Source organism: Salvelinus namaycush, chromosome 17 (genome assembly GCF_016432855.1).
Source record: "Salvelinus namaycush isolate Seneca chromosome 17, SaNama_1.0, whole genome shotgun sequence".
Taxonomy (NCBI): domain Eukaryota; kingdom Metazoa; phylum Chordata; class Actinopteri; order Salmoniformes; family Salmonidae; genus Salvelinus; species Salvelinus namaycush.
The window spans coordinates 10,657,745-10,682,001 of NC_052323.1; the positions used below are offsets into that span (position 1 = coordinate 10,657,745).

At 42.4% G+C, this 24,257-nt stretch overlaps 1 protein-coding gene across 7 annotated transcripts in view; it reads right to left on the reverse strand.

The window, feature by feature from the left end:
* LOC120062001 (transcription factor COE1-like) overlaps positions 1-24,257 on the reverse strand; it is an 89,658-nt gene that overhangs the window by 22,487 nt on the left and 42,914 nt on the right. For 3 of the 7 annotated variants that reach the window (XM_039011795.1, XM_039011797.1, XM_039011793.1), the window contains 4 exons: positions 4,194-4,275; positions 3,945-4,062; positions 2,027-2,157; positions 1,320-1,446 (listed from right to left, as the gene is read on the reverse strand). In XM_039011795.1, the coding sequence (XP_038867723.1) occupies positions 1,320-1,446; positions 2,027-2,157; positions 3,945-4,062; positions 4,194-4,275 (458 nt within the window). Of the gene's footprint in view, positions 1-1,319; positions 1,447-2,026; positions 2,161-3,101; positions 3,118-3,936; positions 4,063-4,193; positions 4,276-24,257 lie in introns of all 7 variants that reach the window. The other 4 variants (XM_039011796.1, XM_039011791.1, XM_039011790.1 and 1 more) reach the window with 3 other exon arrangements.

Sequence of the window (24,257 nt, forward strand, 5' to 3'; positions counted from 1 at the left end):
TCCCCAGAGGAAATGACATCATTGAGCCTGGATGCATTCTCTTTCCTGTTCAATTATACACAAGCTTGCCTATTTAGTATTTAAAAGCTTGCCTCATTTTGCATTCATGAAGAAGACACTCCTGGCACAATAAACAGGCTCCAGAAATGCACACAGACAATCTTGAAATATGTATGTGTAAATCAGATTAAATGTTGATGTGTGCACAATATGGGTCTCAATCTGGAGAGAAGAACTAGAGGCTAATGAGCATTTTTTTTTTTTTTTTTTTACAATATTATGATGCAGGCACCTGTCTGTGTTAGGAATGGAGTCACCACTAGGGAAATACAGCTTTGTTGATTTGCTATCAATCAAGTCAAAAAGTTTTTGTTTTCCATTTTTATCGACTTCAAATCATAAAATGCTCACCGCACACCGTACTTCGGTGACCACATAAAGTATTACAACTCCTTCCAGGGATCCACAACACATTTTTGCTCTACAGAACCCGTCCCGCGGCCTAATAGACGTACAGGACGAGATAACAGGAGGACTCTATTCACCACACACGTCCATAAAAGCAATACACCGAGCAGTTGTCAGTCATATCGTCAAATGGAATCAGATATTAGCATTGCAAAAGGAACCGTAAGCTGGGTTGGACGGCCCATTGTGAAGTTGTCTATTTGCTTCGCTCACACTTGCATGGGAACTAAGCGGTGCTTTGAACAGAGGGGAGAAGGCTGCAGCGATAAACCTGTGCTTAACAGAAAGCCTTAACACAGTCCCCTCTTTCATCGGCAACACAGTGACATTTACTTATCACACTAAACAGCCATCCATCTGACCTTTCTGCTACTTTGAATGGCATCTGGATATTCCGATGGAATAATCGGGAATAGTAAAGCATTGATTTAAGGGAGCGATACTCCATTCTGGCGGCAGTCACGCCCCGGCATAAAAGTCTGGACATCAGACAAAGGCTTGAAGGATAACCTGGGGAAAAGCTCCAGCAAAAAGAAGGGTAGGACTCAATGCCCTTGCACAAGGGAAATGTTTACCACCTTGAAAGGACATAGGAGTACAGGGAATGGAGCCACCACTATATGTATGATAATATATAGCATGGAGAACAATAAACCCTATAGGAAGATGTGGTGACAGTCCCAATGCCCATTTTTTAAACTCAATATAATGGTTAACCTATGTACTAATGTTAATAAAAACAGACCTTCAGATGAAGTGATACCAAAGTGCTTTAAAGGGGAGGGGAGGAGGAAGCAGAGAGATATAGAGAGAGGGTAAAACAGATAAAAAGGAAGGAACAGTGATCTTACCGGTGTAGACAAAACGTCCTGGCGCCCCTTTGCAGAACTGCTTGGATTTGTAAGAGAGCGTGACCTCCACGACCCCTGGGATGTGGCGAGGGGGCGTCTGGACCCGGATGGCGTGGGGCGTGATTAGCTGGAACACATCAACACGCACACTCGTTTAAACGCTAAGAGCAGTGCACTGTGGGAGGTATGGTCATTTCTTACTATACAATAGACGTACTTAGTCTTAGTTTGATCTCAAAGGTGCATTTACAGCATCATCCACAACTCTGTCTAGCAAATTCAAATGTGATCATTTTAAAAGTAATTTAGAAGACAATAATATCTGGAGCAACTTCCAGTTCAGTCAGTACATATGGCCAAACGATGAAGCACGGTAAACCCAACCGAATACACACCGATGAACTGTCATGAACTATGTGTAAAGATTTCCAGATAGAGACTCTGTGGCATGGAGGCATCTGCCTGACTAACAGAGTGAGCCAGGTGTAGCACTGAGGTAGCCTCTGTCGTCTCTGAAGCACTCTGGACATATTTCAATATTGTATGCCCTGCCTTATACACCGCGTCTTTCTCTGAGTTTCTTCACCTAGCCTCCGTGTGTGTGTGTGTGTGTGTGTGTGTGTGTGTGTGTGTGTGTGTGTGTGTGTGTGTGTGTGTGTGTGTGTGTGTGTGTGTGTGTGTGTGTGTGTGTGTGTATCTGGACCCACCTCACTCCAGACCAGCATAGTGCCGAAGACCACCTGCAGTCCGTCAAAGAAGTTGTCTCCGATGATGATGACAGTGGCTCCTCCGGTCGTCCACCCCTCACTCGGGCTGATGGCTTTGATGCAGGGCGTAGCTGCTTCGGAAACACAGACAGCGGAACGGGTATGACTTCTACTTACCAGGACCGTTAAATCCCCCAACTTGACAAAAGGAGTGGTTACACTTTTGGGCCAAAAATGTGTTATATGCTCAGAGGAATGTTAAGTCACTGTCCGGTTGCAATATGACTAATAAAATGCAAGGGTAGCATTAACAAATGACATACAATTGGTGTGTTTTTCCCCCAAACAGATGTCTAATTGCATACGGTCCTGCCGTCTACGATGTCAATTAGTTCAGTCATCAAAAATGCAGAGTTATGATGACATTTATTTTGATGGCGGAGGATCAATAAGCTCAACAGAAATATTACAGTGTCTCCTGCCTGACCAGACTGTGTGTAGGCACAACAGAATGGAGACAGACAGGCCGACTAACCGGTCCTGTCTACAGGATATCTGACCAAAACAGCCACTGCACTGCAAAAAGGGGAAAGAGGCAAGTGATCAAAATAATGACTGTGGCTTGCGGTGGAGGTGGGATACATTTGCCACACAGTCTGCAAGCAGATCGTATGTCTGTCAGAGACCGATACCAATCCAATTGATATTAGGATGAGTTGAATATCATAGGCCTACTGGTCCATGGTGTAAAGGTAGTCATGCTAACTGTGCCCTGGAGTGGTGGAACTGTATAGCCATCTCAAATGTAAAGATGATCCCAAAAGAGGAGGCATGGGAAACAGACCTTTAAGGGTTGAATGACAATTGAAGCCAGTAGATTATAAATGAACGCAATGTGCTTCCTCCAATGGGATACTGTTTGACAGAGTCTCTCACACCGTTTAACATGTTTTCTTTTAGGGTGTTGTTGGAGAAGAGGCTTTTCCTTGGTAGTCTACTGTCATCGCTATTAATTTCCCTCTGTCACAGCCGTAAACACACAGTCAAATTGGGGACTCACAAATGAATAAAACACAATGTTGTGAAACAGACTGGAAACTTTGTACATTTATCGAGGGTGGGGGGGGCTTAGGGGGGATGGAAAAAAGACAGGAGCAGATGTTGGCTTTATCGCCTCTGAAAACATCCCAATCTGTCTGAGATGAAAGACGGTGAGACTCCCTCACTGGGGCCTTGACTTCAGTGATAGCCTTCGAGTCTGCATAGGGAGACAATGGCGCTCTGACTCCAGTCACACAATGGCACTGTACTACTCTGCTCTGGTGCTGTCAGTGGTGACCACCCATGTGACTCTCGCTCACAGTGTTTCTATGAATGCCTAAGTACTGTTTATCCAGAGTATCCCAATGCTCTTGTCATTTTTCAACTCAGAAACTTGTAAGAAGTTAGTTCAAAGCGATAAGTTTAAACTGTTTCACTGTGCCTAGCCAGGTGCTAGGCCGTGTGGTCGCTAGGCAGGTAGGGGACAATGTTTTAATATTGCCGGTAAGAACAAGAGTACTATTCTTTCTCACAATATGGCACCATGTTACGTCATAACCGCAAACGACGCGGTGAGGTAGATTTTACAATGTGATTCTGGGGTGTTTTTTTTAGGGCTTTGGTAATAAAAGGTTCCCACTTCAAAGAGGATGTCATCATCCTTTTCCAGACATAAGGATATGGTTTCATTTAGTCCAATAAAGAGGATGATGTAATTAAAAGTCAGTTGTTCAGTGGGGCAAAATAAAATGGGGCACCATTATTTTCACCACAGCCAAAGTTTTTAGACACTGGCACACAGGTGGCCAAAGACACCAAGATGTACTGAGGTTTTAGAGAAAGTGCCATGTTGTCTGTAAGTGTGAGGCAGTTGTACCTTCAGAGGGGTCCAGGCGTCGGGCCCTCCTGCCATGTTTGGAGTTGTTGTGGACAAACATGTTGTCAGAGACAGCAAGGACATGGCCATCCACGTTCACTGTAGTGGAGACCACCACCTGTGGGATAAACAGAGAACGTTAACGATATACTGTTGTTTTCAATTCATGTACCTGCATTGTGAGCAGAATGAGAAAATGTATGTTGTGTGGAACTATAGTGGCAGGTTTAACAATAAATATGGCCTTACCTGAAACCTTCTCATGTCTCGTGGGTTCCCTGCATTTTTCAAGCAGTTCTGATTGCACTTGAGGAAGAATTTCAAGAAGAATCTGTAAACACAAAAGAAAATAAAAAACATAGATATTACATTAGAACTCTGTTTCATAAAGAGGTTTTATTCAAACACTGAAAACAGTTAATCACATTTGAATGTTGATGTAATTTTCAATATGATGCATGCTGGGAGAAAAATTGTTAATACAATCAAATGCAACCATGCTTTTTATTTGCTATTCGTGTTCAAAATCAAACTAAGGACATCTCGCTCAGTAAACATTTCAAAACACTTGAATAAAATCTAGAATTATTAGAATTTGTTTAAAGCAATCATTTTTTTCAAATAAACACAAAAAGACACTCCTTCTCCCTCCAGACTCATGGTGTCTCATTAGGGTTGGCTTTTGATTTGACTTTCTTTATGTCCAATCCTTTCTCCCACGTGTTACTTGACTGTTTTTAAGGCAACAGAGGGGTATTGATTGGGAATGGATATCAATGAGGATGGGCCTTAATAACCCAGCCGTCGGAGCTAAGATTCCCAGCCATACAGTAAAAATGGATTGCCGTCTTAATGCATTTCCCGCTGCCATGTAATCTCCGCACATCCATCTTCTGGACCATAAGCCCCCTATTTTGATGGAGCGCTTTCTTTTTAATTGCCACATTATCACAATAATAATCCGGGCAGTTAACAACCGGCAAGGTCACAGACAGCCATGTCACATTAACCAAGGGATAACCTCGTCCAATGCAGCCACCCATTTTTTTCATTGCAAAGGATGCTGGGAGTCTCCTGTAGTGGAGAGCAGCCCTTTCAGAGAGATATAAATGGCTGCTATCTGAAGAGAGCATCGATTTCTCCCTAACAAGACAGTAACAATATATTTAAAACACACAGTGGTGAGCGAAGCGATTTTCTCATTGCTCAATCAAAATATATATCTAAACCGCCGCGAGTGGCCGTACAGTGATAAGCATAGAGAGAGGGAGTGTGAATTCAAAAGAGCCCTGTTGCGTAAAGAAATATGCCCATTTTGTAATGACACATTGAACAAGAAAGAAATTGCTACTCTATTTAGCCGGTATTGACTGAAACTGGATCTGGGGTGCACTGTAGGCTACTAATGCCCTTTATGGCAATGGAATACAATAACATGGGGAACCCATCCCCAAGCCCAATTCATATGATATCAGAGTCCTTGGGAGGAGAGATATAGATCAATAGGGATTGAATTAAAACGCAGCTGGAGACAAGGGCCTGGTAAGCCAACCAGCCACGCTGATATTACAGCTACACTGTTTTTCCAATGGCGTTGAACCAGAGCAGAGCTCAGCCAAGCAAGCACACCAACTTGCAACAAAAAAAGAGAATCTGGGACATACCCTCCTAGAAGCCCTGGGTAGAGCCAGTTCAGAGTTAAGATTCACCACAGCTTTCCAAACGACAAGAAAACACAAAAAAATAAAACACAAAAATAGGAATAGAGTGATGAGGGTGAGGTCTGTGGAGGGGGGAGCATGTGATGTTGTCTCGGCGGCCCCGGATCCTCCATCTGCCACTGGGCAGGAGTTGACAAGGAATGTAAGATTCCAGGTCTCTTCATGGAAAAGCGGCACCAGATCAAAGCCTGGTTCCCTTTGGAATGGTTCTGCGATAGCAGCTCGGAAGCAAAGGGGGAAGTAGCTGCTTGTAGAAGATGACAGGACGGAGGGTGAATGTTGATCTCAACTTTGAGAAATGGGAGCGAGAGAAAGGGGTTAGTTTTCAGGCCAAACTTATGCTGTAAACTGTATTACTTCACAGCTGCACAATGATTTTGTCACTTGAAAAGGTTACCCAATCCCATCAGAAAACTCAACAGGTAACTTCACTTAGATTGAATGTATGAAATAGATTTCTGTACATTTGGAGCAATTTCAATCCCTTGTTTATAAACCACAAGGGTTTTCATTATATCAGAAATATAATGACTATACACCTGTCCCATTGGCCTATTTTAAGAGTATGAGCACTGAAAAGCCTTTTGAAACCAGTGTCATGCTTGAAACTTGCAGCGATTATTTTGTTGTAGCTTCCAAATTGGCAGAGAATTTTATACGAGACATATGATGGTGAAACATCATTATCACATCAGGAGAGACTAGAGTTAGTAGGAGAAAATTACTCAGGCTTTTGGCAGCTGCACCGCTCAGCACTGGAGCCCATCAACATTTTTTACAATGCTTTACCATATATTTAAGTTAAAATATTCCATAGTATGTTATACTATGGTATAACAGAAGCCATGGATTACAGGCAACATCCGCATTGAGCTAAAGGCTAGAGCTGCCGCTTTCAAGGTGCGGGACACTAATCCGGACGCTTATAAGAAATCCCGCTATGCCCTCTGACGAACCATCAAACAGACAAAGAGTAAATACAGGACCAAAATCGAATGCTACTACACTGGCTCTGACGCTCGTCGATGTGGCAAGGCTTGCAAACGATCATGGATTACAAAGGGAAACCCAGCCGCTAGCTGTCCAGTGACGCGAGCCTACCAAACGAGCTGAATACCTTCTATGTTCGCTTTGAGGCAAGCAACACTGAAGCATGCATGAGAGCACCAGCTTTTCCGAACGACTGTGTGAACACGCTCTCCGTAGCCGATGTGAGTAAGACCTTTAAACAGGTTAACATTCACATGGCCGCAGGGCCAGATCGGATCACCAGGACACGGACTCAGAACATGCGCTGACCAGCTGGCAAGTGTCTCTTTACAGACACTTTCAACCTCTCCCTGAACCAGTAGACCCTTCTCTACCGGAGCGCCAAGTCTGGGACCAAAAGGCTCCCGAACAGCTTCTACCCCCAAGCCATAAAACCAGAAAACCAGAAAATGATGTCATGGCTTTAGAAGCTTCTGATAGGCTAATTGACATCATTTGAGTCAATTGGAGGTGTACCTGTGTATGTATTTCATGGCCTACCTTCAAACTCAGTGCCTCTTTGCTTGACATCATGGGAAAAATAAAAATAAATCAGCCAAGACCCCCTTTTTAACCTCCACAAGTCTGGTTCATCCTTGGGAGCAATTTCCAAAAGCCTGAAGGTACCACGTTCATCTGTACAAACATTAGTACGCAAGAATAAACACCATGGGACCACGCAGCCGTCATACCGCTCAGGAAGGAGACACGTTCTGTCTCCTAGAGATGAACGTACTTTGGTGCAAAAAGTGAAAATCAATCCCAGAACAACAGCAAAGGACCTTGTGAAGATGCTGGAGGAAACAGGTACAAAAGTATCTATATCCACAGTAAAACGAGTCCTATATCAACATAACCTGAAAGGCCGCTCAGCAAGGAAGAAGCCACTGCTCTAAAACCACCATAAAAAAGCCAGACTACGGTTGGCAACTGCACATGGGGACAAAGATCATACTTTTTGGAGAAATGTCCTCTGGTCTGATGAAACAAAAATAGAACTGTTTGGCCATAATGACCATCGTTATGTTTGGAGGGGGAAAAAAGAGGACGCTTGCAAGCCGAAGAACACCATCCCAACCGTGAAGCAAGGGGGTGGCAGCATCATGTTGTGGGGGTGCTTGCTGCAGGGGGGACTGGTGTACTTCACAAAATAGATGGCATCATGAGGTAGGAAAATTATGTGGATATATTGAAGCAACATCTCAAGACATCAGTCAGGAAGTTAAAGCTTGGTCGCAATTGGGTCTTACAAATGGACAATGACCCCAAGCATACTTCCAAAGTTGTGGGAAAATGGCTTAAGGACAACAAAGTCAAGGTATTGGAGTGGCCATCACAAAGACCTGACCTCAATCCCATAGAACATTTGTGGGCAGAACTGAAAAAGCGTGTGCGAGCAAGGAGGCCTACCAACCTGACTCAGTTACACCAGCTCTGTCAGGAGGAATGGGCCAAAATTCACCCAATTTATTGTGGGAAGCTTGTGGAAGCCTACCCAAAACGTTTGACCCAAGTTAAAAAACTGAGTTTAAATGTATTTGGCTAAGGTGTATGTAAACTTCCGACTTCAACTGTACATGTACATGTTACCTCAACTACCTCATACCCCTGCACATTAACTCAGTAGTCCTTGTATATAGCCTTGTTATTGTTATTTTATTGTGTTACTGTTTCCTTTAGAAAAATATATTTTGTTACTTTTTAACTCTGCATTGTTGGGAAAGGGCTCGTAAGTAAGCATTTCGCGGTAAAGTCTACACTTACATTCCACGCATGTGACAAATAAAATTTGATTTGATTGACTTGATCTCTCCAGTTTCAGTCTTTACTGTATCTGTGATAATCCAATGCACATACACACCTGATTGGATGTTATTTCAAACCTCAGATAAATATACACTTATAAGAATAATAAGGGAATTAACGTTATTTATGCTAAGGGTTACATGGAGAAAATCAAATGTCTCTGAAATGAAAATGTATGGCCCTCCGTTCAGCAAAATATATTTGACGTAAACCCTCCCTGAATCCTGGAAGACCCTCCCTTATACACAAAATAATAATTAGAACAAAGTGTATAGCAGAGAACCGGTCTACCGTTTACCCTCACTTTTTGGACAGATCAGAGCCTTATATATGCAGTTTTAGAAACTTTTCTTTATCTTGTAAGCATTAAATGGCAATGCAGAGATTTTGATAGGGCACAGGGCTGCGGGTCAGAAGGTTGTGGGTTGGCAGACCACGTGGACAAGAGTAGGGGTGGAAAGATCTCTTTTATAGTAAAATCATTGTATGAATCTATCATCGTATTTACAGGTCTGAGAAAAAAATTGCCTTTTCTAAACATTTCATGCAATTCTACATCATTTTACATATTATCAGAATCTTTTTTAATACCACACTAATTACCGAAATTACAGGATAAATATGGACAGAGAGATAGGCCTATGTGTTATCTTATTATATTTCTGTGTGTCTTGTTAAATCTGAGACTTCATTAGGAATCTGAGCATTTTACTTTCAAAAGATAGGCTAACTTTTTCACCCCAGACAGCAGGCCTACCGACGCAGAAAAATGTATGCTTCAACAGATGGCTACTCTTCCTCCGTGGCTTAACCCAACGAAAGGTCACAAGGGTTTCCTTAAAAGCTGTCTGGGTTTAAACATATTCTATTGTACAGAAAGTGAATAGCTTGATCATTTAGATGACTTCCCAAGCAAAGTCAGCCTCTGAATGTCAAAGAAACAAAACAATGATATCCCCATATGTATCGGAGTCACGTCTTTCCCAGGTTGTTATAGATCACTTTATATGTGACTCATTTCAGGAAGCAAGGCGTATGTTGCACATCACTACTTCACAGGAGAGGCATTTGAACATATATATATTTTTTAAATCAGAATGTATTTTTGGGCAGATATGCCTTCTGGAACATGTGAACTTTCATGTGCCTTAATAACAAACATGTATGCTATCTGTACAAATACAATTGTTAAATTACGAGCCTAGTTGGTTTAGCCATGGAAAAAGCCAGGAACCTTCCCACTAGCCTTGATTGGCTGAGATAATGAATGGGCTGGACATGCCGGGAGATGAGTTCGGATTGGTCTGCCATGTAGCATGCTTCTGTCTATAACATGAGCTGCTCAGTATGTGTCGATAATCCTTTCTACTGCAGCTTTTTTGAAATATCTAACATTAGACATCGAGAACTATAAAAGTTTTGCTACTTTTCTCAACAATATTGATGCCCTGAATTTAGCAGGCGCTATCAACAAAGATCTGTTGGAAAAAGTTGTGATGGGGTACATTCTGCATACGCAACGGTCAGTGTGAACCGGAGTGACTTGACACAATGCTGGCCAAACAAGATGTAGGAGTTAAATGATTCCAGTCTGCCATGAAGCGTTCATCTATTGATACGGGTAAGAGTCTAGCTTCTACCTGCAGATTCATAATACAGCTATGACAATGTTTGTATTGGTAGTAGTACGAGTTGGGATTATGCCAGCTACATGTCTAAACAAAAGACTCCACTTTGCCAGATGATTACATTAACCATCAAAATCGCCAGGTGTGATTCTGGCCATCTATTGTATTTCATGAACATGTGTACATGTCTAGACAATAGTGACTCATCCACTTAGCTAGATATGGCTGGGGGGTGGTCACAGCATTTCTTTCACATGACACATCAATTTAGACAAGTGTGCCGGGGTAAGAGTCATCTAATAGTGATAATATATTTGTATCTGGACACTTTGTTTTTGATATTGCTACTATGCAAACGCGCAAGTAAAAATTTCACTGTACCATTTACACCTTCTGTATGTGACAAATAAACATAGATTTGATTTGATATTGTGTGTGTTCACCAGACAGTAATGTGAAGAACAACATGACCTGCACCAAAGTCAGATTAGAATATGGGCCAAGGACTAGATAAAGTGTATTTTTACCTGGAGTTTTTTCTTATTGTAGGCTACTACTTTTACCACTTTTAGTCTTGAAATCTTTGGTTGTTTACTACACTACTCACTCTGTTTAGCATACAGTATGGCCTCGTGTGAATCCTTTGAGATGGGTGGGGCTAAGGCTTAAGAGGGTGTGAACAGGTATAGGCGAATAGGTGTAGACAAAGACTAGATTCCCCTTGACTAGATTTAAACAATACTAAACCTTCCCCTTGACTGAAATTGAAAAAGCATGACCCTACCCAATTTTCCTCCAAGTAACCATTCTGTAAATGTCGATCCATCCCTAAGGGAGGAAAGCCAGGGAGTAACTTCTCCTTTTCCGTTCAACCCCTTCCTCCCTCCCTATCGAGAACTTATTAAAACATCATAAATAATGAATGTCCATCTACAGCCAGGGCTCTGTTATTAGTTATTAGTTCCAGGCAGTTTTTCCCGCCGTCTCGCTTCTGCTCTTAAAAAGTAGGTAAAGATAATGAGAGAGTCGGTGTCTCTGTTGTAAGCCGTCACCTCATTATGCTGCCCTGCAATCAATTACAAGGGGGTGAGTGGGCCTGCAAGCCTCTAATGTGGAACCGTGGCTGTGGCAGGAGTTACTGCTGCTATAGTCCTGCTGGTGCTAAACTTCCTCAGTTTAGGCTGAGTTCACATTCATCTCAAGGCGTCCTTTCCTTGTCTCTTTGTGTCCTTGTCTCCTTTCCTTTGTGATCGCTGATAGGTGTAAGGACTGGATGGTCTACAGATGTAGGATCATAATTTGAACCAGTTTGCTACAGCAGAAAACATGAATTATTATGTGAATTGTAATTAATGGGCATTTTTGATAAAAAAATTATTATGGCAAATAAAAAATAAAAAATGTAAAACTCAAATTTACCACAAGTTGCAAGTGCAGGAAAATTCTCAGCAACAAAAGTGTGATCAAATGAAGATCCTACATCTGTACTACTCCATCTCGGTTTTATCTTTCAAGACCTTCTGCCTATAAGGCCTTGTGAACATAAGGGAAAGGAGATTGGTACGCTGCATACAGTTAGCCCAAGTACAATAGCATTACGAATAACGTTGGCACAGAAGCTGCACAAAGCGACAGTAGGCCAGGAAGGGGCGAAATACATTAAACAAAGAACAAGGACATAGGAAATCACTATGCGGGCCCTCTAAAAATTGAAACGCTTGATGAAAGCGGTAACATTATTGTTTCAAAGGAATAAAGTTTGAGAAAATAGCTACATATGATGTACACTAAAGCTGAATGAGGCTGAGCAGGGAATAAGCATCCGACTTCAGCATCATTTTCATTACAGCGGATGTGAGCTGAGGTCCACTCTAGATGATGTCATCCTGGGACCACACCCACAGCACTATACTGAAGCAATTATGTCTGGCTCAAATTACAAGGCCCTCCTGACTCCATACACACAGACACAAACACACACATTCACACACACACACACACACACACACACACCTTCACCATTCCCAGAGTCTCTCATTTATTACGTTAGGCAAGAAAAATAAGAAATCAATATTTCAGCAGGGGTATTTTTAAAAGCTGCCGCGTTTCCAATTCTGACCCACCATTTGCTTTGCGTGTTTGATGCCTATGAAAAGACAGAACCAGGCGGTGCTGTTTACTCTATGATGAGCAGCACCAGGAGGCAATGAGATAGCGCCTCAGATTCTTTGAGGTCGACTTCTCCAATTTCAAAACTAAGGCTGAAATCAACTGAGAGATGACACACTGCTGAATTGCTTCACAGTATAACTGAGATAAGTTCTAATCAAACACTTGGGTTAGACACAGAGATCTACAGTCTGCCCAGTGACACTGAGATGACATTAGCATTGTCGCTAATTGTTTCACAATCGGTTGTCATTTCATTTAATCTACTAGTTATTGTTGTTCTGCTAAATTCAAGGAACATTTTCCCCAACATCAGAAGGAACCATATTCCACACAGTCGTATTACAGTATCTAATATTTACTCTACTGTATTGAAAACAAATGCCCTCTTCAAATAATTAGTGACACATTCTGAGGAAGCTCCTGTATAGCTAATTAGTGTATGAAACGGATGGAGTTAACAATATGGCTCAGTGTGTGTATGTGTGTCTATGTGTGTGTGTCCCCTTCTGACAACGCTCCAAGACTAGGATCCTCCTCGGTTCTGCTACATGCCATCAATAATTTAGTAGCCAAGATGGCAATTACAGGACCATGTACAATCAAACTAAATATTTGATGAGGCACTAAAACAGTCCCTGGAACAGATCTCTCTCTCTCTCTCTCTCTCTCTCTCTCTCCCTCTCCCTCTCTGAAACATACATAAACACACACACACGCTCGATTGTCTATTGTCTTAACAACACATTATGACTCTGGTCCCTTATTCCCCGAACTTTGCCAGAGACACAAAAGCAGTTTATTCTGCTAAGAGTGTCATACACAATTCATTTGCTACTTCTAAAATATTGAGCGGACACATTATGTATTTTATAAGGGTTTGTTTCACTTCCGACGTATTAAGGAAGGCCGTCTCTCTGCCTGGAAATCAACACAGTGCAAGAGGAGGACTCAATCAGGCAAACAGACGGCCTTAAATATCCAAATCAAATTGATCGCAATATAAACCAGCACCAGGATTTTACCTCACCTTTCATCTTTGATCAGACACCGATTATTCAACATTAAAAATGATGTGACATAAAATCCATTACTGCTGAACATTTTTGAGATGACTTTGTCTAAACCTGGTAAATTGGCAGCTGGCCATTTCCACTAAAGGATACAACAGCTCTGCTACTGTATGAGAGATGATAAATAATTCGATCAGAGATAATATCTGCCTAGTATATATCTATATTTCATTTATTATGCTAAAGTCAACATGATCCTTTAAAATAAAGCGGTGTTGTTAATGAGAGCTTTGTGTCAGTAAAGCGTTATCAGCTTGTGGAAACCGTGACAAATGTCACAGTGTGTTCAACAAAATCCCATTTTTTATGTGAGATCTATCATATGAAAAAACACATGCAAGAATTCCTTGAACACAGATATGAACAGAACATCCCATCATTATTTCATGCTGCAAGTGTGGCTGGCTCTATTCTGAGGGTGGATGTGAGAAACTGCTTTGGAGCACAGAGAGAATGGAGTTTATTTGGCCAAGTAAACCAGTACGTGTTCCACCACAACCTCCTGTCTGTTGGTACTTAAACCCACCCATCGCACACGCACGCGCACGCGCACACGCACACGCACACACACACACACGCACACGCACACGCACACACATTTAGGGCAAAAAACACGCACACACACACACACACACACACACACACACACACACACACACACACACACACACACGCACACACACACACACACACACACACACACACACTCTTCTCCGCTACACTCAGGTTTCCTCTGGTCCTTCCTCAGCTGTGTTTTGGCCTTGTTGCCATGGCAAAGAACATATTTATCTTTCCAATCAAAATCACTCCACGACATAACGCTCTAACGAGAGAAAATAAAACTGTGACTCGCGGTGACCTCATGGCCCCGGCATGCATTAGAAATTGTAGCAAGCTGCAAAAATCTGTCCTTTGCTTCCTGTGCCGAGAAACATATCGTCAAATCACGCATCAGAAAGATCACGGTTTGTTCAGAAACAACATTCTTGATATCAAACAATTATTTCATGTTTTTCTTTTCCAATTTTGGCGAGTTTTGGATAACACATATGAGTGTAATTACATTAGATAGAACACTTTTCAACCTCAGTACTGTTTGGAAAGTTTGAAACGGTAGAAGAGACATGTTGTCGTTATCTCTGAGGTGTTTTGGAGGTAAAGCGGGGAACGGTGAACAGATGTGGTCGGGTTGTGTATGGGGAGCATCAGATATAGAACCACAACAAACGCAGTGCATCAAAAGCAGAGGCTGAGAGCTCACACTGAGGGATTCAGCAGGAGTGAAACAGCAGGTGGACACACACACACACACACACACACACACACACACACACACACACACACACACACACACACACACACAGCAGGAGGAGGGTACACACATAAGCATGCATAGGCTACACACACACACACACACACACACACACACACACACACACACACACACAATACGTTCCACAGCAGGGGGAGAATCACCACAACGACAGGTAAAGCCCTGAACAGCGATGTATGGAGCTGAATGAGGAAGCAGCTCTGTATCTTTCACAGAGGTGGTGTTGAATATTCATTGAATCATCAACTTGCCTAGGTCCAGTGACAGCCTGAAACAGGACGGTTGGAGCATCAATTGAGTCTCTTTGAGCAAGTCTGATGCAAAATGTTGTATTTTTCCTTTGACATGAGTGTCAAGACAGATGAGGCTTCTGTCTGGAAACATCTGAGGTTAAAGGTTATTTCAGGCTATAGGTCCTTGCTATAGGATAGGCTGGGTGGAACTTCCACCATACTGCTTATACCTATCCAATCCTTCCAGATCTATAAGTGCCTAGGAGGTAGGAGTTGTCCATTTCCTAGGCATCAGAGAGTCGAACACGAGCACATTCCCCTATGTCGGCTGGTCAAAGCCACAGACCTGTGGCTACCAGCTAGCCTCTCCTCCCTCACATCTCTACAATCACCGTCTAAGCGAGAGAGAGGACGGGCTGTCCAACAGCCTGTCCGCCGAATGCAGGCGGAAGGTGAAAAAAAGAAAATCCCTTCCTGACACGTTGATTGACAGCTCCATCCAGGCCCCCAGCACTGAAATCAAGCTGTCAGTCTGGGGGCGGCGACGGAGGAATTGTCCTCTCAGATTTAAATACAGCCCATAATAGGCTACCATCTATCACGCCTGCCGCCCAGGTTATTCTTAGACACCTACATTAGCCCTTGGCCCAGATAGGAATGTCACCAGATTAAACATCCAATTTGTTAACCGGCCGGACCAGAGGTGCTGCTTCTTGACAGGACTTACAAACAAGCACAAATGGCCCCATTTTTCACACCGGGGCCTGCAGGCTTTTTAATGCAGAGTGGGCCTCGGGCCTAGCGCCAGAGCAGGCAGGCTGTCGAGGTAGAGAGACGGAGCAGAGGGGTGTGCTGGTAGAGTGGTAACACACACACAGACACACACACACACACACACACACACACACACTGGAGTAACAAAGAACTGAACACTATACACCTGATGACTCTAACAATTCATACAGAAAAGACAGATCTTTCACCAAATGATGCCTGTTATTCACCAATAAAGGCTCTCTATTCTGATTGTAAAGGAGCAAACTTACAGTAGCCTACCAGTGCATACTGCACACTCAGTGCATGGTAGAATCAATCAGGTCTATTCCACTGCTGTAGCATGCTAAGGCCCAGGGAGAGGGAGATTCACTGTATACTTGAGATGAAGCCATATATTTCAGTCAACGAGGGCCCTATGGACAGACTGGGAGCATATTGGTAAACAGAGGGAGAGATGGACTAGCAGATGCCACCAGTTTAGACCCTGCAGACTGGGAGACAGTGTGAGAAATATGGGGATGTGAGGCAGACACCAAGCACAGCCAGAGCCATGGAAATGGTCTACAGGGAGACATCTTACTTGGAGGAGAGGGAGGAGATATACACGGGGAAATACTGTGAAAGAGTATCTATAATGCAGATTGTAACTGGAAGAAGGGACTGAATGCAAGTCCTGTCATTAAGCAGGCCTGAACACAAATGTATTGTATATGAACTTCCTGTATAGGAGAGTAGTGTAACCACAGAACTAGCGAATAACAAAAAGTCTCTTAGAATAAGAATGCAAATTATAATGGTCTCAGAAATGGACCCTACTAAGTAATATCATTTCAGGTTTTTTTTATTATTTCAAAACATTCTTCAGAGGAAGAGTGATTTATCCCTCACTTTGTCTGTCAGACAAATGTTTCTCTTTATGGCTAGTACTATTCCAAACGAGGCCTGGCGTCATAAAACGAATACACGGCGTCAAGTATTTAATTAAGTATCTAGGCAGAGACGAGTGAGCGTCTTGCTTTATTGAACCAAAATTAAAAATAACTCCCCCATTTGAATAAACGGCCTGGGGGGTTGCCTCTCAAGCGTTTCATTATAATATCGCACATGCCACTTTAACCTCTTTCAGCGCCGGCCCCTTCAATTGTTTGTGAATGAAGACAGAACACGCTGAGAACACCTCTCATCAACAACAGAGAGACTTCCTCCCGTCACCTGACTAGGGAAAAACATGGCAACCTCCTGGTTGTTCTGTTTGTTTGTACTCTTTGTGTGCTGAGGAGGAGATAAGACAAAGAAGGAGGAAGGAAGGAGGGAGTAACAAGCAGATATACAGCCAGTGATATGTTGATAGAAGCAGCATAATGATGCAACCGTTACAAAGTAAATGTAATTTAGTCCCGCCTTTGAAGTCGGTGGAGTACCCAACCACGTTAGAACGTCTCAAACGGTAAGTTTAATCAAACACGACTGGAGCCCAAATAAAAGGGGGAGGAAATTTCAGTCGGGCGTCAACATAGCACCAAGCTACACCTAATTGGAACAAACAGCGGCAGGGCTTGGGTAGAGAAGGGAAAAAAATGTATTGTGCTCCTCTTCCAACTGGGGCTGTCTCATTTCCAGACGTAGGTTTTTAAATCACAGAGAGCGAAAGCCAAATGATATTCTCCATCTGTTTGGCCCAGGACTTCTCTCAGCTGCTTCGGGAGGGACGTGGTCATGGACAAGGTGTACTCCCTCACACCATCTGCCTCTACCTTGGCCTGGCCCTGGACACTGCTTAGGTGGGGCAGTTGCAGCCTTGAAAAACACTCCCCAATACCTCCTCCCAGTCTCACCCAACAGATTTAGCTTCATGGACACATGATGTTTCCTGCTGCTTGTATAAGTAGGGAGAAATGGGTGTTAAGTTGTGATTATCGTTTTGATACTTTGCTCTCAAAACCAGAGTCAAAAGGTATGTGAGTTTTTGAGTCTGTCTTTAAGTGAAATGGGTCTGGTGACTATGGTCCAGATTCAATTGAACTAGCCTTAGCATTAATGTTAAGCAAGACCTGATAGCACAAAGTTTGAAACTTTTTACCTCAGGAAATAAATAATACAAGTAAAATATATTCATACAAAACATGACAGTTGAAGACATTTCTATTTTAAAGCTTTGTTTGTTTTCTCTTTTGTTTTAGCCTGTGAAAAAAAAGAGGTCCCCAAAAGACCTGTCTGCTAGGCGTATCAGTGAAATCCATCCTACCTGCCCCTGACCTACACTGGAGAGTTCCACTCCCAGTGTGGGAGAATAGAGTTGCTACTACAATGGACTGCAGATGAGTCCGAACATAAAAGGAAACAGATCCTCTCTATACTCTAACCATCCCACCCAATGAGACCTCAGCGCCACAGTAATGAAACATCAAATAATCCATTGAATTTTAATTTATGCCAAGTTTAACTTTTATTTTCATTTCAAAAACAATAGGCTGCTTTCATCAGCGAGGAACATTACCTCCTTTATTGTCCAGAGTGCAGGATTGAAGTCAACATTTATCTTTTCATATTTCCAGTCAGTGTAAGTGGATTACTCATGAAATCATTCACTGCTAATAGCATCCAGATGCCAAAGTGCCAGAGAGGAATTAAGTCTCTCTTCAGAGCGATGATGTGGACACACAGTATCTTACTGTAACTGCTTCCTGGAGCATTGAAATATGCATCGCACAGATATTTCCTGTGTATGAAATTGTTATTCATATTTCAAATATATACTCAAGGAAATGAATGATGAAAAAGAAGGGAAAAGATGATTTTGAAAAACAATTGTTTGCTATTTGCCGTGGGTTTGCCCTAAAAAATTATGAGCACACACGCACACACACACACACACACACACACACACACACACACACACACACAAACACAAACAGGAATCAATCAATGGGCAGCAAGAAACAAAGACCAAGTTAGAAGAGGCACTTTATTACAAATATCATAAATATTCATAAGTGGGTGACAAGTGAGGAGTAATTGATACGGAGCTGTTGGGAAAGCTGCAGATATTCCAGCATGGCTGTCTGCCACAGGAGAGTGGAGAGGGAAACGGAGCCCTGAGAGCAGTGCAGGTGCACAGCCTGGATCCATCCCAGGCACACGCAGGCATGCAGGCGCAAACACAAAACACACACAGTACAGGCACACATACACACTCGTAAATGTGCCCACACTGACATGAATACTTTCTCCAGACTCCAGCACACATACCCATAAATGACAAATGCTTTGCATGCACATCAACATATAGCACCACATGTTCACTGATAATACATATGTGCGCAAGACCACAATGCGCGCACACACACACACACACACACACACACACACACTACGCTCAAGACACATGGGTCACCCGTACACAGCTCTTTTACAAAAACAGCTACATACCCTCAATCACGGCCAAATACCTCAGTGACAAAAGCATTATCTCAGCATCAGCTGCTGGGTGTGCTCCCTCTCTGGATTTCACATCATCCCTCCGCTCCAACCATTCAAATGGGAGTCAAGAGGTGTGTGTGTGTGTGTGTGTGCGTGCGTGCGTGCGTGCGTGCGTGCGTGCGTGTTTGACCAGAAGTCCCCACAAGAATAGTAAACAAACAAACAAACAAACAAACAAACAAACATTTGACCAACTGGGGACATTTTGTTAGTCCCCACAAGGTCAAATGCTATTTCTAGGGGGTTTAGGGTTAAGGTTAGAATTAGTGTTAGGTTTAGAATTAGGTTTAGGGTTAGGAGCTAGGGTTAGTTTTAGGGTTAGGGTTAGGAGCAAGGGTTAGGTTTATGGGTTAAAGGTTAGGGTTATGGTACGGGTTAGCGTTAGGTTTAGGGTTAGGGGTTAGGGAAAATGACCCAAGCCCAGCTCATTTAATCTCTACCATTGTGTCGCTGAGTTGTCATAATGCTTCAGCAAATGTACATTAACCCAGGGGCGCTGGTAGACACAATGTAAGTAACCTAATTCATGTCCCTCTTACTGCCCTGAATGCCTCTGCTGATCCTACAGCTATTGTATTCAGTAATCATGTGCCTATGATCCAGAGTTATACTGTTAGCACGGAGGTGGTGTGCCCTATCAGGAAGTCCACTGTGTGCAGCTCTCCCTGCACTAACATAAATAACCTGAGTATGTCTACCTCTGCTAAGCTTCCCATAAAGCAGGAAAAACAATCAAGCATCCCAGAAATGTGTTAAAAATAGCCCACATTAACATAAGAAACAAAGTTCATGAAATCAAGAATTTAACCCTAACCCTAACCCTAACCCAACCAGACGCTGCACTTGACACATTTCTGAAATTGCTTATCCCAATTACTAATAAGCACGCACCCATTAAGAAAATTACTGTAAAAACGGTTAAATCCCCGTGGATTGATGAGGAATTAAAAAATGGTATGGTTGAGAGGGATGAGGCAAAAGAAATGGCAAATAGGTCTGGCTGTACAATCGATTGGCAAACATACTGCAAATTGAGAAATCATGTGACTAAACTGAATAAAAAGAAGAAGAAACTACACTATGAAACAAAGATAAATGACATAATGAATGATAGTAAAAAGCTTTGGAGCACCTTAAATGACATTTTGGGCAAAAAGGCAAACTCCGCTCCATCATTCATTGAATCAGATGGTTCATTCATCACAAAACCTACTGATGTTTCCAACTACTTTAATGATTTTTTCATTGGCATGATGAGCAAATGTAGGAATGATATGCCAGCAACAAACACTGACACTACACATCCAAGTTTATCTGACCAAATTATGAAAGACAAGCGTAAAGTAAGTGTGGAAGAGGTGAAAAAGTTATTGTTGTTTATCAACAATGACAAGCCACCGGGGTCTGACTACTTGGATGGAAAATTACTGAGGATAATGGAGTACGACATTGTCACATCTTCAATTTAAGCCTACTAGAAAGTGTGTGCCCTCAGGCCTGGAGGGAAGCAAAATGTATTTCCCTACCTAAGGATCGTAAAGCCCCCTTTACTGGCTCAAATAGCCAACCATTTAGCCTGTTACCAACCCTTTGTAAACTTTTGTGTTTGACTAGATACAATGCTATTTTACGATAAACAAATTGACAACAGACTTTCAGAACGCTAATAGGGAAGGACATTCAACAAGCACAGTACTTACACAAATGACTGATGATTGGCTGAGAGAAATCGATGACAAAATGATTGTGGGGGCTGTTTTGTTAGACTTCAGTGCAGCTTTTGACATTAACAATCATAGTCTGTTGCTGGAAAAACAAATATGTTATGGCTTTACACCCCCTGCTATACTGTGGATAAAGAGTTACCTGTCTAACAGAACACAGAGGGTGTTCTTTAATGGAAGCCTTTCCAACAAAATCCAGGTAGAGTCAGGAATTCCCCATGGCAGCTGTCTAGGCCCCTTACTTTTTTCAATCTTTACTAACGACATGCCACTGGCTTTGAGTAAAGCTATGTATGCAGATGACTCAACACTATACACATCAGCTACCACAGTGACTGAAATTACTGCAACACATAAAAAAGAGCTGCAGTTAGTTTCAGAATGGGTGGCAAGGAATAAGTTAAGTTAGTCCTTAATATTTCAAAAACTAAAAGCATTCACTAAACCCTAAACCTCAGCTAAATCTTATAATGAATAATGTGGGAATTGAGCAAGTTGGGGAGACTAAACTGTTTGGAGTAACCCTGGATTGTAAACTGTCATGATCAAAACATATTGATACAACAGCAGCTAGGATGGGGAGAAGTCTGTCCATAATAAAGCGCTGCTCTGCATTCTTAACAGCACTATCAACAAGGCAGGTCCTACAGGCCCTAGTTTTGTTGCACCTGGACTACTGTTCAGTCGTGGTCATGTGCCACAAAGAGGGACTTGGGAAAATTGCAATCGACTCAGAACAAGGCAGCACGGCTGGCCCTTCGATGTACACAGTGAGCTAAAATCTATAATATGCATATCAATCTCTCCTGGCTCAAAGTGGAGGAGAGATTTACTTCATCACTACTTGTATTTGTGAGAGGTATTGACATGTTGAATGCACCAAGCTGTCTGTTTGAAGTACAGGCAGACAGCTCGGACACCCATGCATACCCCACAAGACATGCCACCAGAGGTCTCTTCACAGTCCCCAAGTCAACAGACTATGGGAGGCACACAGTACTATATAGAGCCATGACTACATGGAACTCTATTCCACATCAAGTAACTCATGCAAATAGTAAAATTAGATTTAAAAAACAGATACAAATATGGAACAGCGGGAACTGTGAAGCAACACAAACATAGGGAAAGACACGTGCATACAAACACAAGATAACATACGCACTATACACACATGTACACATGGATTTTGTGCTGTAGATATGTGGTAGTAGAGTAGGGGCCTGAGGGCACACACTTAATATGTTGTGAAATCTGTTGTGAATGTATTGTAAAAAAAAAAAAAAATGGTTTATGTATAACTGCCTTAATTTTGCTGGACCCCAGGAATAGTATCTGCTGCCTTGGCATACAAATACAAAATAGGATTTTGAATGGGACTGAAATGTGTGTCCCCACATGGTTAGTTATACAAGACTATGTGTGTGTGTGTGTGTGTCTGTGTGTGTGTGTGTGTATTATATGGATTACATACAATACAAGGACTAAGCCAGACATAACAAACAACACAAAGCTGAGAGCTGGGGTCAAAAGGGTCACCAAGTCCCTGGGAATAAGCTTATGTCTTCATCCGATTTGCCTGATTGGAGCTTTTTGTGAAGTGGTTTGGCGTTTTAGGGTGGTTAGGATGGTTCCTAATCAGCTGGCATCTCCCCTGCCATGACTAGGGCTCAGTAATGTTCTCAGAGGACCCCCTTTTGGCTGGCCACGGTTCTGCCATTACGCTGCCATGGCACGGAATTCTGCTCTGGCATGCTTCAGTGTCCATTCCATGCACATGGCACGTCAGAGACAATATGACAATAGTGTCCAGTGTAACATTTCTGGCAAAAATACTATCCTGAAACAGTCACAATCTCACTCAATAACTCAATAAAACAAAGGTTCACTATTACATGTAAATGCCTAGATACCATTTCCATAAAGATAACATCATTTAAAGAAAGTATTTAATGCACTGTAATAATGTGTGCCTAGAATTATTGGTAATCAATGAAATCCTTTTTGTGGGAGTAGATTTGATTGGACTGTGAAGAAATTATTATTGAGCAGACTAGTTTGGGTATTAGATTGTATTGTTGTGCAGATAAGAGGTGCACACAAATAATATCCTTTATAAAATAGAGGTAGCCCATAGGATTTATCTGGAAATATCTTAGGGGGATAAAACTGACTAACAATCTGCCAAACCTGAACAGGCTACTACAAAAAACGTATGATTTATCAGTAAATCAACAATAGCTGTAATGTGTAAAAGATGTGAAATGTACATGGACACAAATTTGATTCACGATTCATTGGATAGGAAACTGCAACAGTCAACTTGAGCTTTATAGCAATTCCAAAGGAGAAGCAGAAGAACTACTGGGGTTAAATCTACCTGTTTTCAGCTTCCTCTTTGTGTTTTAAGATGCCTACACTCTTGTGTCTCTAAGGAGCTCTACTGAGATAAAGAGCTATAGAAACAGACATGGCAGACACAAGTGTACACACACACACACACACTCCCTGATTTGTAGGCGAAGCCACTGTGCGATTGAGGCAATTTGTTCTTTGCCATTCCGGACAAGCGGACGGGTCACATTCCACCTGGCTAATTAAGGTCTGTGTATCCCAGTGCTGCCACCAGTGCGCACAAGCCGACTGCAACTTAAGCACAAGCTATCGGGGTCAGGAAGGTCATATGGGAACTGGACCACATTCTGGTTCTTTTCCTAGTTCTGGTCTAGCTTCGCTTCCAATTCGGCTGGCTCCCTAAATGCCCCATCAACATGTTTAATCAAATTAGTAAGCAGCCAAAAATTGACGCTTTTCATTAATTATACAAGATAATTCTAATTGCAAATTCAAATGTATTCGCTCAGAACAGAAGGTGTTCAGTAATATTTCAGGGAATTTGCATATTAAATGGGGGTCGTTCTGCATTATGTATGGTAATGTATGCGCATTGTCTTTATTTTTAACTCGCGGGCCATATGCGCGGCTGCTTGCCTGAGCAGGTGAAAAAAGTCCAGAGTGTTTAATTTCGCTGAACAAACGCAACGAGGCTGTTTGTCAAGTGCTGTACGGTTGGTGTCAATCTATGTTTTTTTCCCACTTTCCTGGCCCCGCCTTTGATTAGCGGCAGCGATGGCACCACCAGTAAACAAACCTGCGGGTTGCCAGAGCAGGAAGTCACTGCTGTTAAATTTCTCTGCTTCCTGTTTTGCCTTTTTGTTTGGCGTCTCTTTTCACAGCCAGCAGTCAGAGATGACACTGCATCGTCAGCGGATTTCAAAAACAGAGGGCAGGCGTGTTTCACAGCATGCAACCAACTCAGCACGACCTGAACAATGTAGAC